Source organism: Hemibagrus wyckioides, linkage group LG24 (assembly GCF_019097595.1).
Source record: "Hemibagrus wyckioides isolate EC202008001 linkage group LG24, SWU_Hwy_1.0, whole genome shotgun sequence".
NCBI lineage: Eukaryota > Metazoa > Chordata > Actinopteri > Siluriformes > Bagridae > Hemibagrus > Hemibagrus wyckioides.
This window is the reverse complement of record NC_080733.1, coordinates 13,596,404-13,609,213: the sequence shown is the minus strand read 5'-3', so window position 1 is coordinate 13,609,213 and position 12,810 is coordinate 13,596,404. Positions and strand designations below refer to the sequence as shown.

At 41.1% G+C, this 12,810-nt stretch overlaps 1 protein-coding gene across 12 annotated transcripts in view; it reads right to left on the bottom strand.

Annotated features, from left to right (window-relative positions):
* Window positions 1–12,810, bottom strand: part of ptk2aa (protein tyrosine kinase 2aa) — an 85,576-nt gene that overhangs the window by 31,791 nt on the left and 40,975 nt on the right. For all 12 annotated transcript variants that reach the window (XM_058378379.1, XM_058378377.1, XM_058378372.1 and 9 more), the window contains 4 exons: window positions 8,619–8,785; window positions 3,241–3,328; window positions 1,271–1,350; window positions 1,102–1,164 (listed from right to left, as the gene is read on the bottom strand). In XM_058378379.1, coding sequence (XP_058234362.1) covers window positions 1,102–1,164; window positions 1,271–1,350; window positions 3,241–3,328; window positions 8,619–8,785 — 398 coding nt within the window. The remainder of the gene's footprint in view (window positions 1–1,101; window positions 1,165–1,270; window positions 1,351–3,240; window positions 3,329–8,618; window positions 8,786–12,810) is intronic.

Below are 12,810 nucleotides of genomic sequence, written 5' to 3'. Positions count from 1 at the left end.
TCAATATACCGGACTTCTTATTCTTTTTATATTGTCTGTAATTTTCCCATTAGGGAAGAAAACTTTAATACCTCAGTCAGGGTTTTGAAGGAGTTGAGAGTCGAATGATTTTATCATGTAACCGCAAATAAAAAAAAAACACCAGTCCAATCTGTCCTGCTTAATATGGTTTGGCCATATAATGCTGTGTTAATACAGTGTTATTTAGGAGCTGTGTATGTGGCTTGTATTTTTTTAACCATGTTAAAAACCCTGCTTGTGTACTGCGGGTCTCTCTCTGTCTCTCTCTCTCTCTCTCTCTCTCTCACTCAAACACACACACATACAAACACCAGATTATTAGCATATTGCCACACACAAGGCTTGATGATTAAACCAGTTTTATCTATAAAGAAGTTCATGGTCATATGTTTGTCAAAAACCTACAACTCTAATTATTTACAGCACAGATGCTACACACATTCTCCTTCAGGCATCACATGGTCACATTATCCTTGACTCTGATTAAGCCCGGGATAGTGACTGCATGCTGACGTGCTTGACACTTCTCCCCTTTAGGGGCTAGATGCTGCTGCACAAACATGGTTCACAGTGTTTCTGTGCATGTTGGATGTGGATGTCAGTGTCACACATGGACTAACAAGTAAAAACAGGAATCCTGTGCTGCACAAACATGGTTCTTGGGAATCCTGAGAAGACTGTTGCACAGCGGCACCATCACTGGGGTCTGTAGAAAACAAGTCTTTTCCCTAATTACCAGGCTTTGTTCATGCATGGGTCTAACCAGTATTTCTGAACACAAACACATTATTTTGTCCGTGAGTGCCATCAATATGGTAGCTGTCACTGTAAATCGCAACCATCCCTCAACTCATCAGCCAGCATCTTTGCTGTTTACTACCCGTCACTTTCCATCTGAAGGACAGTCAGGATGCTCCTGAGAAATCAATGCTTGGAGCATTTGGAGGTCAGTTTCAGGTGCTTCTCAAAAAAGGTGGATCTAGACAACCTTTTTAACGCTTATGAACATATCAGTGCGAGTCTCTCGCCGCATATCCGATCTAAGCGATGATCAGTGTATTAAAAGTAAAAGGTACTCACTCTAACAGCTCGTAGTTGGATTTCTTGTCCAACGCATTTCCTCTCATTTCTCTGTAATATCTCCTGAAAAGATCAGAGAGAAAAATGAAGCCAAACGTATTTGTAATGAAGTTCAGTAATTATTCAATACTGAGTATAGAGCCAGAGAGAAAAGGAAGGCTGGACCCACCTGATCTCGAGGCATCCCAGCTTGAGCGCGATGTCCTGGTCAACCTGATCGGCTATTTCTAACATGTAATCGTTCTTCACCTGAGAAATGACATAATTTACGCTACATTTAGTACGACTTTAAAGCACAAATCTACTGTTTTGGTTTCGAGCACAGAGCTGTAAAGACCTCTAATAAACATTTGGAATCTGTATGACCAACACATGGTTTAATGAATTCAACAGTTTCTAATTAGTCAAGCAATTCTCTGCATCGAGGTACAAGCACTTAATCAGCATTAAAGCCAGGTCTGACGCATACATCTACATTGTGCTTACACAGTGCAATAAAAGTCTGGATTTTGTAATACCGGACTAATAGGCTGGATCCACAGGCTGGATACAATCAGATTGCAATTCACGCCAACGTGGACAGAGTCTGAAAAGGGGAGATGTTTGCTGCTCTAACAGAGACAAAAGACCAGGTGTGTTGTGGATTGTGGCCTTAAGAATTGTGGAAGCCCATCATCTATTCAAACACTAAAGTGCACCACTACTGCATCAGAGGCTTTGTTTAATAAAGCAGGACACACTTGTAATAAAGCCCTATTTTGGTTGTACTGAGCAGATTTGTTTTTTGCAGACGAAACAGATGAAGTCACATTAACTCTCATTATAGTTCCTTTATTGATTCCAGATGCTGCAGTACAACGTTTTCCTGCCTCAAGTGTAAAGCCTGGAGATGCTAGCATACAAAGGCTGAGGCAAAAGGTAAGGGGGGGGGGTTTTGGTGTGCTGTTGGAGGAAAATAATCAAAAACAGGGTTGTGAGACGCATACAACACAAAGTTGATTAGATTCCAATAAAAACACATCCTGAAGTGTTTTATTAATCTTACTCCACAGCAATTTGCCAATATTAACATTTTTAATTCATCACGTCACACTTCATCCATTTATGGTCATGCTTAATGTATAATGCTGACTGTCGTCAACTTCTCTAATAAGAAAAATGCAGCATGTCAGATTACAGAGAAACTGCCATGACCTCTGTCCTGAAGAATTTCACATGCAGGAAAACTTCAAGTCACAGCTTTACCTCTGACAATACCTCCACAAAGCTTTGCCTTCATCCATAAACAGCAAATAAACATCACCATATAGAAAAACTTCACATCATGACTGATTATACATGCATTACTGTTGAATCTGTACATGAGAAGCGTCCTTCATACAAATCCCTGTATAAACTGCTGCGACAGTGTATGAGGAAGTGTGCATTTCTATAAGCCTGACGTTTCCCTTACAGTTAACACTAATCTGGGATCCACAGTGACCAATCAGAATGGAGAATTTAACAGCGCTGTGTCAAAAATCGATTTAACACACCCCGTGGCCATGGCGCGTACCTCCATCTGTCGGAAGAAGCCGTCCATTTCATGCCTGTTCATCCAAATAATCTCAAATCCCTTAGTGTAAATCCACAAACATGGTGGATCAGCACCATCCCCAGCTCTGGCTCAGTTATTACACTACATAACCACAGGATTCACACACACACCCACTGCTAACTCTTTTCCAGTGATAGGCAGCGTGACCGGGTGCTTGTTTTTAAGAACCAGCCCAGGTTTTCTGTGAGAGTGGAGACCTCATGATTAGACATTACAACCCATTTTATTCCATACTTAATGCAAATTTTTCCATTAGTGCCATTCTATTTAGTTGCAACTGCCAGTAAAAAGTCCTTGAACCACAGAGCCATGATTGTAATATTAAGTTTACTATTTAAAATAAATATCCATGTCCATGTCTTTGTTTAATGATAAAAAGTTTGACTCGAATCAGGCGGTGTCATTTCATCACCATGGCAACCCATACCTGCAAAATTGGACCAATGGCTCTTGGAAAACCATTGAATGGTTTCAGATTAAACTAGCCCAAGCATCTTATTAATGAAAAAATCCTCTTCCTCTCTGCTTCTCGGCTGACCCACCTGCTGGTAGAAGAAATTCAGCGTTGGTTTGTCTTCGGTAAACTGATTCAGGAAGCCCTTTGGCAGGTAGCGGATCCGCAGCTCGTACCTGAAAGCGGGACAATGAGAGGAAGGATGGTGAGAAAGTGCAGTGTGTGGGAGTGTTGGAAGGAATACATGGATAATGCACCATTAAACAGACAACTGCGGTACACAGAAACATTACAAATCAAATGTAAAAACAGAGAGAAGAACGGTCCTGAAACAGGTCTCCAGAATGCAAAGCATCTATAAAAAATAATCTCTCCTCATAATCCTGTGATCTCAGCAACCCTTAAAAAGATGAACAGGAGCCTTGCTTGAAAGTCCTAAATGCTGGATTTCTTGAGGTTTGTAATTAAGCATCTAAAAAGTATTGGAGCTATTTAAAATAAGAAATCATATACATTGACAAGAAAGTGGTGGATATACAGTAATGTCACCTCTGGGTACTTCTGTATAACAAACACTCAACTGATCAGTGGATGCCAGCTGCTTGTAAAAACTTTTCTACTACAGCTGTTAAACCGTTAATGATGCAGCAGTGGAGCCTCCTGGTTCCTCATGAGTCAGATTGGCTTGTGACCCCACTTGCTGCCAGAAATAACAATGTGGAGGAGTATATAATTGTATTATTATATAACCCTAGGTTGGTGTAGGGAAGTCTCTATCCTCCCTTATTGTAATCTAATACATGCAAAATAAATAATATATAAAAGAAATAATTAAACATGAATTAAGCATGTGTAAACACAGGTACCCAAAGGGAGCAGAGGCACAAGCCTGATTAAAATGTTCAGTACAAACTGAATCCATGTTGATTATGTGAATAGAAAATGCTGGCCTTATTCTATACCGCATCAGGTCAATCATCAGACTGTATACCTCATAATGTGGAAATCTTTTCAGCCCCATGCACCAGGTTAATACTGCATTCATCTTACATCCGGAGCTATCCGTGCTCCATGATGAAGCTATCCGTGCTCCATGATGAAGCTATCCGTGCGCTATGCTGAAGCCATCCGTGCGCTATGCTGAAGCCATCCATGCTCCATGCTGAAGCTATCCATGCTCCATGCTGAAGCTATCCATGCTCCATGCTGAAGCTATCCATGCTCCATGATGAAGTTATCTGCGCTCTATGCTGAAGCTATCCATGCTCCATGCTGAAGCTATCCATGCTCCATGCTGAAGTTATCTGGGCTCCATGCTGAAGCTATCCATGCTCCATGCTGAAGCTATCTTTGCTCCATGCTGAAGCTATCCATGCTCCAGTTATGCGTTTTAGTTGAATGAAGCATAAATGCAAATTATCACCTGTATGACAGGAAATAACTCTGCATACCAGGAGGTGGCAGCAGTCTGTATTCATGACTGACCAATAATAATAATGGAAAATCTAATATTGTTATCTTTACTAGCAGCGGCCAGGAAGTCTCTCTCTCTCTCCCTCTCTCTCTCTCTCTCTCTGTGTGCGTGTATGTGTGTACAAGAGAGAATTTTGCTGATGGTTTTCCAGTCATTACTCCCCATAAGTGAGGTAATGTACAAAAGACAGGAGGAGAAGATCTGGCGCAGCTTACCTAATCTGTGTCAGCAAAAGTGAGTGTGTGCACGCAATATTGACTAAGCCAGTGTGTGTGTGTCTGTGTGTGTGTGTAATGAAAGCTTGTGTATTGGTAAGAGTGTGTGTGTGTGTTCAATCTCATTTCTTTGCCAGTGTAATTCATTAGAATTGAACCCTCTTTGGCAGACAGCATGGTGATAAGTACACTCTGGTACTCCCTTCTCCTACCTCTTGCCAATCGGCTGTTCACAGAGTCTCTGCACACCAAACCATCCCCCTCAACAACCCCATCAACACGTTACTCTGATTAGAACCCTAGTCTCAACCATAATGAATGCCTCTAGCGCTGCTCATGCAGCGAGAACGCACCTTCAGAATTTACAATTATTGTGGCACACGTGAGATAAGGAAAAAACCAGACACTTCAGTATTCAGAGCGCTAACATGCAATTACAGCCTGACTCTTCATGCTTCTTGGTGAACCTTGATTTCTTTTCACAGTAGGACCACTTGACATAGAACAAAGTTCACTATTTAGACATTACACATACTTTTTCATTCAAACAAAGCACTATTTCAGGCATTTATATAATATATTCAACCGATTTTTAGGTATTAATCTAACAATACAAAATACAAAGCTAATTCTGCTCTCTAAAGGTGGTATTGCATCATACTTAACTTATAACAAGCACACACTCTTTCTGTAGCTATATCTCAAATAGGGTTCTGCTGATCAACACAGGGTCTAGTCTATAAAGAAGTGTGTTAGAAATGCTGAAATATTAATAATAATAATAATAATAACAATAATAACAATCATCATCATAATGATAATAATAATAATAAAAAGATAAAGAGAGACTTATTGGTGTGAAAATGAATTGCATGTAGTGTTTTAGTGACGAAATATCAAAATAAAATTCCAGTCTCTATTAAAAAACGAAGATGGCATGTTTTGGATAGAAGAAGATAAGCATAAGTACAATACTACTAAAAATTTAATCTGGAACATTTAGGAAGTGTAAAGTATCACGATATGTCTGTGAATAGATTATAATATCCTTCCATATAGCCTCTGCATGACCGCTAGCTGTGTGACTTAAAATGTATTAAGTCATGTATCATAGGTTTCTATGATTGAGCTTATTCTAATACAAAATATCATTTCATCCCTAGTGTCAGCAAGTGTTTTTCTGCTTTTCTACAGGACAGAGTGCGGTTTCTGAGCAGCACGACAGCTGAATTTTTTCTGTCTTATTAACTTCAAGAGAAAGTGAAGGAACGTGAATTAAAGACTATTTGTGGCTGGGAGTGATAACAGGAACTAATCTGCGGTTATTCCATGTAACTAGAAAAAAAAAAAGTATGACGTGTCAGTCTTTGACTTTAAAAATCGGCAAATTACTGTGGTATGAAAGAAATAAGCTAATGGGCTACGGTAAAGCTTTAATACCACAATGGAACTGAGACGGAAACCTGATAAGGGAATAAGGTGATGTAATCGTCCCTGGATCCCTCACTTACCCTGAGACCTCATAAAAATAAATAAGTCCATTTTGGGACTATTATCAGTGCAGTAGCTAAGCCTGTGGGAGCAGGAAGCAGGGAAGTCTAAAGAGGCTCCTCATGTTCCTTTGAGATTAAAGTACATTGTCCTTTGGCAGTGACATCATTCCCTAACCCCTGAGGTCTCCAAGCTTACGTGGCATACTTCCACCCAACCACACAAAGACGAGACAAAGACCCGTCAACACCTACGGAAAACCGAGCAGCGTGTGTGTCACCGTGCAGATGTGCTAAGGGAACTTCTCCTGATGTTTCTCGAACATCTGAATGTAACCGCAGTCTGCTGAAGGATGACCTCACCTGTTTGACATGCTCAGACAGCAGTCAGAATTCAACACATGTCACCCTGAGGGTTTGTTTTCTCTAACAAGCATTACATGTCAGAAGTAATTCATCAACAGCCTCTTTTTTATGTGCCGACTCATCCTTTTAATCTGAACACACCCCTGGGTCCCTGAATGACAAACACATGTGTTTCATATAGATATAAAAGAAAAGAAAAGATAAAAAAAAAAACAACCTGTAAAGGAGTGATAAATGGGAGGAAGGAGCAGAATAAATTAAGGTTTCAAGTAAATTCTGCAACCGTATTGTAGTCAGACAGTGGTTCTTTTGTTTTAACAGAGGTTTCTATTCATTCAAGCTTTTCCATTTTCCATTCCATTTTGTGGAACTGTGCTGCTGTCTGAACCGAATGAATAGACACCATAAAGGTAAAATAACACAATAAAGGTAAAATAAAACAGGACCTACAACAGAACCTTGTGGGATACCATGCTGCATGTTTACAACACTCTGATTCATAAATAAATAAATACATAGATAGATAGATAGACAGATAGATAGATAGATAGATAGATAGATAGATAGATAGATAGATAGATAGATAGATAGATAGATAGATAGATAGATAGATAGATAAAATAAAATAAAATAAAATAAAATAAAATAAAATAACCACAAACTGGTCTGTCATGCAGGGTCTAAACAGGGAAATAACTGTGTCTGCAAATGAATTAAAAAATATCATATTCAGTAGCATCAAAAACCTAAACAAAACACTCCCAACACAAGCATTACTACACTGATCCCTAATTCTGGAAACCACACTGAAACACCTGTTATTCCTGCTCAAAGAGCAGCATTGTTGGGTAACAACTTTCTCCAAAATCATACATAGGCAACTTGTTTGAATGGACAGTTGAAGCTAGACATAAGTAAATAAATGGTAGATTGAAAAAGATGAGCTACATTTATTTCATTTTCTCACTTGTTCCTACTTGCCACAGACAGAGCTAACCAAAGCAGGGAAAATGGTATCACTGGCCTTTGTGATCCCCAGACTGCTCCACATCTGCTTTAACATGATTTGTAAAAGCATGCGCCTTCAAACAAAGCCCTTGAAGACAAAGCCAAGTCCTGAGTGGCATTGGAAATGAAACAGCTGACGATTAAAAGACCAGTACAACCCATGTTCTCTTGTTTTCTTGAGCTCCAGACTCTCTGAGTTACGATGAGGCTAACAAAGCGTGTTATAGCTGATTTGAGGTGGGTGAAAAGAAGGTACAGCTGGCTTGTTGAGCCTGAATGAGTGCAGTTTGGGTAGCAGTAATGGTACATTGTCTGAAGTGGTTCAGAGGGAGAACACGATGTACAAATTGCCATCTGTGAGATGGTGTGTGGACGCCATGACCTAATGGCAGACACATCTTCCAGTTGGTCCAGTGACAGTTTAAGTACTGATCACTATTCAGTGCACTACAATAGCAACGTTGTTAGTGCAGGTGCTGTAAACTCAAGTCACGTACCTACATTCAGTGCTCCATTTGTGTGCTCAATACAACAGACCTGCTCACAGCAGTACCTCTCAATACTTAAAACATTAAAAATATAAGTGTAGATATAAAACTGCTGCTCGAGGGACCCCCCCCCCCAAACACACACACACGTCAGTTATACTGTGTCTGCCGCAGTGCCACAACTGCTGGCTAAATCTCCATGACTACGAGGGAAGACAGCCACTCATCTTATGGGAGGATGGGATATAGCTTTTACAGTCTGACAAGAAACAACCAGAGTGTCCAGAACATTTCACAGAGGAGTAGTGACGCTAAACCTTATTCAAATGTGCCATTTCCTAAACAAATGATCCAGCACAGATTTGGTTTTCCTGTCAGGTGTCATGGATGTCATGGAGAACATGAGATGCATGCATGTGGTTTACCTCCACTCATCTTGTGATCGGTTCTGTTCGTATTTCTCCCTCACGTGGGACACACCCATATCGGGGTGGAGCCAGTGGACCTCGCCCGATTGGACGTGGCTGAGGCGAAGGCCGAAACATGCCACACATTTCACCTTGTGGATGTCCACGATCTTCTGGATGATCCCCTGAGGAGCAAAAACACACAGGTTAATATTATTACCCACATTAGTGGTGAGTGGTATACGAGCAGTTAAAACGAGAGCTGTGAAAATGTATTGAGTGACTGCATTATGGCTGGTTCATTTGATTTTTGAGAGACATATCAAAAACAATCATGTGCCCATAACATATGACCAACAGCTGTACCACAGCACCAAGCTATTTTTTGACTACTGGTCTCTCAAATCCATATCAAACAGAATGAAGATGAATAGCTGTACTGGGAAACAACTGGTATGGATTCATATCCATAGGGAGGAAATGAAATTATTTTCTTATATAATATGAACATTACATTTAAATGAGTATTGTATATACATTTCCATTCTATATTGTTTTTGGAGAATATTTTTTAATATTATAAAAATAACGTACTATTATGACACATCTCTGAAAACGGCGAGTTCCTGCCGCCCAAGTGCGTGACATTGTATGAGAAGAATTAATGTGATATAAGGAAAACACTGCTGTTCCCTTAATGTACTGGAAATATCCCAGCTCAGAGGGAGACGTGGGTGACCTCACATGAGATGACATAACCGGTGCTAAAGCTAAGGCCGGGGACCAACAGTCTGACAGAGTGAGTGACACAATCGCTGTGCTGTTGGCTCCAGAGAGTCGAGTGGTTGATGTAGAGCTCGCTCTCCATCAGGACTGAACGCCCACACACACTGCTGCTCCAATAAGCACACAGTTCCCTCACCCTGCCCCCCTTCCTGACCACATTACACGCTACAGCAGTCAGTCACTGGGCCAGGATCACAGATAATCCACAAGGAAGCTTTCTGCTGTAAAATAAATCTTGCCCTGACCGACTGCTGTCAATAAATCAAAGTGGCAGGATGGACTGAAATCCTGACAGGCAGTATAAAAGCTCTTGAGTTTAACGGCGTCACATTTTGAGCTTGCCTCCACCTCCAGTATGCCTGTCAGATGAGACAGCTTGTCTGAGAGTGAAAAACTGCTCCTCTTTCTCATGTGTCTGGATCTCTGTTACAGTAGCTCTAAATGCACTGCCTCTCTCTGAAACCCACAGACACACACACAAGCTCTATCTACACCGTCAGTCGGAACAAACACTCCACACCATGGCATATTCGTGACATTTTTCAGGCCCCCAGGGTTTGACAGTGCCCCATTTTCACAATGTAATGACATACGCAGCCCGCCGAAATCTCTGAAGAGTCGGATCTCCAATGAAAGTGAGAAAAATCCATCTGAGTTCTGAATGAAACCTTTCGCGCAGAAGAAATGTTCCATCAGTGATATTTTCCTATGACAAACGTATACAAACTAGCCACACTTAAACACGTACTATATAAGGATCTTGACCATTGTCCGCAAAGTTATTTGGTTTTTTGAGCTTTTTTATTTACATCAAAACATCTACCACATCTGTAGCAAAGGAGTAATTCTGATTTCGCTACAGAGAAAAGAACAGGACTCCATTAACTCAAATCTCAACTCAAAAGTATTTGTAAAATGTAAAATAATCGTCTGTAAATGGGTAAGCCCTTTTAGAGATGGGATTATTAGTTCAATGGAATAAATTCCTACTAATACCTACTACCAACAACACATCCAAAAGTCTATAAGCTATGCTGTGTGTGTATTTGGAAGGCAGGGTGGTACTCATTACACATTAGCCTAATTAGGGAGTACAGAGAAAAGAATTGGGCTATAGCCTAATTTCCATGTTTGCTGCAATTGTTTAGGTCATTTTATGTTTCTCAGTTAAAATTACAGCTCTGGACACGTGATGGTGATATTAAACATTCCTTCATCATGACTATTTCTGTACTTGAGGGCAACATGCAAGCAGCATGTACATAATTCCCACTGAACTCATGAATGAAGCAATAATGTGTGATCATTTGCAGTATTGCTTAATTAGGAATAAAAACAATTAGCCTCCGAAACATTAAAGTCCCATTACATGCCGCAGGCAAGACGGCAATTCACACTGCAGAGTGCGATGCCTTGGTGGGATTTGTGCTGTTGTGTATCTCGAGTCTCTAAGCCGCTTTGAATCTGCATGTACAATCGGAAAACATACATAACTACAAGCTAGCCATTGCAACAAACATATGGAAAAAAATTCTACACTGCCTGAGGGTAAAGGCACGCTAAAATAATTCATGACATTATAAATCTCATGCCTGTCTCATGGCGGCTTTCATTTTAACCATTATAATCCACGCTTTCATGGCTGTCAAAACAAGAGTCCATCTGACCTCCTTGCTTTTTCCACTCCATGTCTATTTTTAAAGCCTGAGTGAATTGTAAAGTTTATAGAGATCCACACACTATTTTGTGTGCTGTGAAATATATTTAAAATCACAGTCTATAACCAGGATTTCCCAACAGTATTTCAGTGAACTGAACCGAGCACAAAATACCAAAATAAAAAATTGGGTCTGTTACTAAAGCCTGATATATACTTGCTGTTAACTTTAAGCAAGCTTGAAGGATGCTGCTCATAACTTTCTGATACGTCACTTGGTCACCTTGTGTCGTTTGGCACATCTGCATGGCATAGCACCGTGTGATGCTGTATCTGCAGCTGATTAAACATTTTACACAGGTTTGTTTTATATTCCAGTCATCAAGATTTCTAGATGAGTAAATATTTGACTTCAGACATTACAACAAACATGCTAGCAAAAGGTTTTGAGGAGAGTTTGACATTGCTGTGTGGTTGACTTGGGGACACGCTGGACCAAGATGCTTCGGCTCTCTTGTGCTATCTAGTGGATGTCACTCTTAACCCGCCAGATGTACATAAGATATACGATTAATTATGTGAACAATACCACTTGTGTAGCAGCTGCATGCACATACACATGGGTAAAGTGAAGTATATTTGCGCCACAATCATATATGTTTGAAATGACAGACAGTTTGCGCCATACAGCTTTGCATCTGGGGAAAAAATGTAATGGCTTCACATCCATCCAAAAGTCAAAGTCCTTGTACTCACATACACTATATTGCCAAAAGTATTCGCTCACCCATCCAAATAATCAGAATCAGGTGTTCCAATCACTTCCATGGCCACAGGTGTATAAAATCAAGCACCTAGGCATGCAGACTGTTTTTACAAACATTTGTGAAAGAATGGGTCGCTCTCAGGAGCTCAGTGAATTCCAGCGTGGAACTGTGATAGGATGCCACCTGTGCAACAAATCCAGTCGTGAAATTTCCTCGCTCCTAAATATTCCACAGTCAACTGTCAGCTGTATTATAAGAACGTGGAAGTGTTTGGGAACGACAGCAACTCTGCCACGAAGTGGTAGGCCACGTAAACTGACGGAGCGGGGTCAGCGGATGCTGAGGCGCATAGTGCGAAGAGGTCGCCAACTTTCTGCAGAGTCAATCGCTACAGACCTCCAAACTTCATGTGGTCTTCAGATTAGCTCAAGAACAGTGCGCAGAGAGCTTCATGGAATGGGTTTCCATGGCCGAGCAGCTGCATCCAAGCCATACATCACCAAGTGCAATGCAAAGCGTCGGATGCAGTGGTGTAAAGCACGCCGCCACTGGACTCTAGAGCAGTGGAGACGCGTTCTCTGGAGTGACGAATCACGCTTCTCCATCTGGCAATCTGATGGACGAGTCTGGGTTTGGCGGTTGCCAGGAGAACGGTACTTGTCTGACTGCATTGTGCCAAGTGTACAGTTTGGTGGAGGGGGGATTATGGTGTGGGGTTGTTTTTCAGGAGCTGGGCTTGGCCCCTTAGTTCCAGTGAAAGGAACTCTGAATGCTTCAGCATACCAAGACATTTTGGACAATTCCATGCTCCCAACTTTGTGGGAACAGTTTGGAGCTGGCCCCTTCCTCTTCCAACATGACTGTGCACCAGTGACCAAAGCAAGGTCCATAAAGACATGGATGACAGAGTCTGGTGTGGAGGAACTTGACTGGCCTGCACAGAGTCCTGACCTCAACCCCATAGAACACCTTTGGGATGAATTAGAGCAGAGACTGAGAG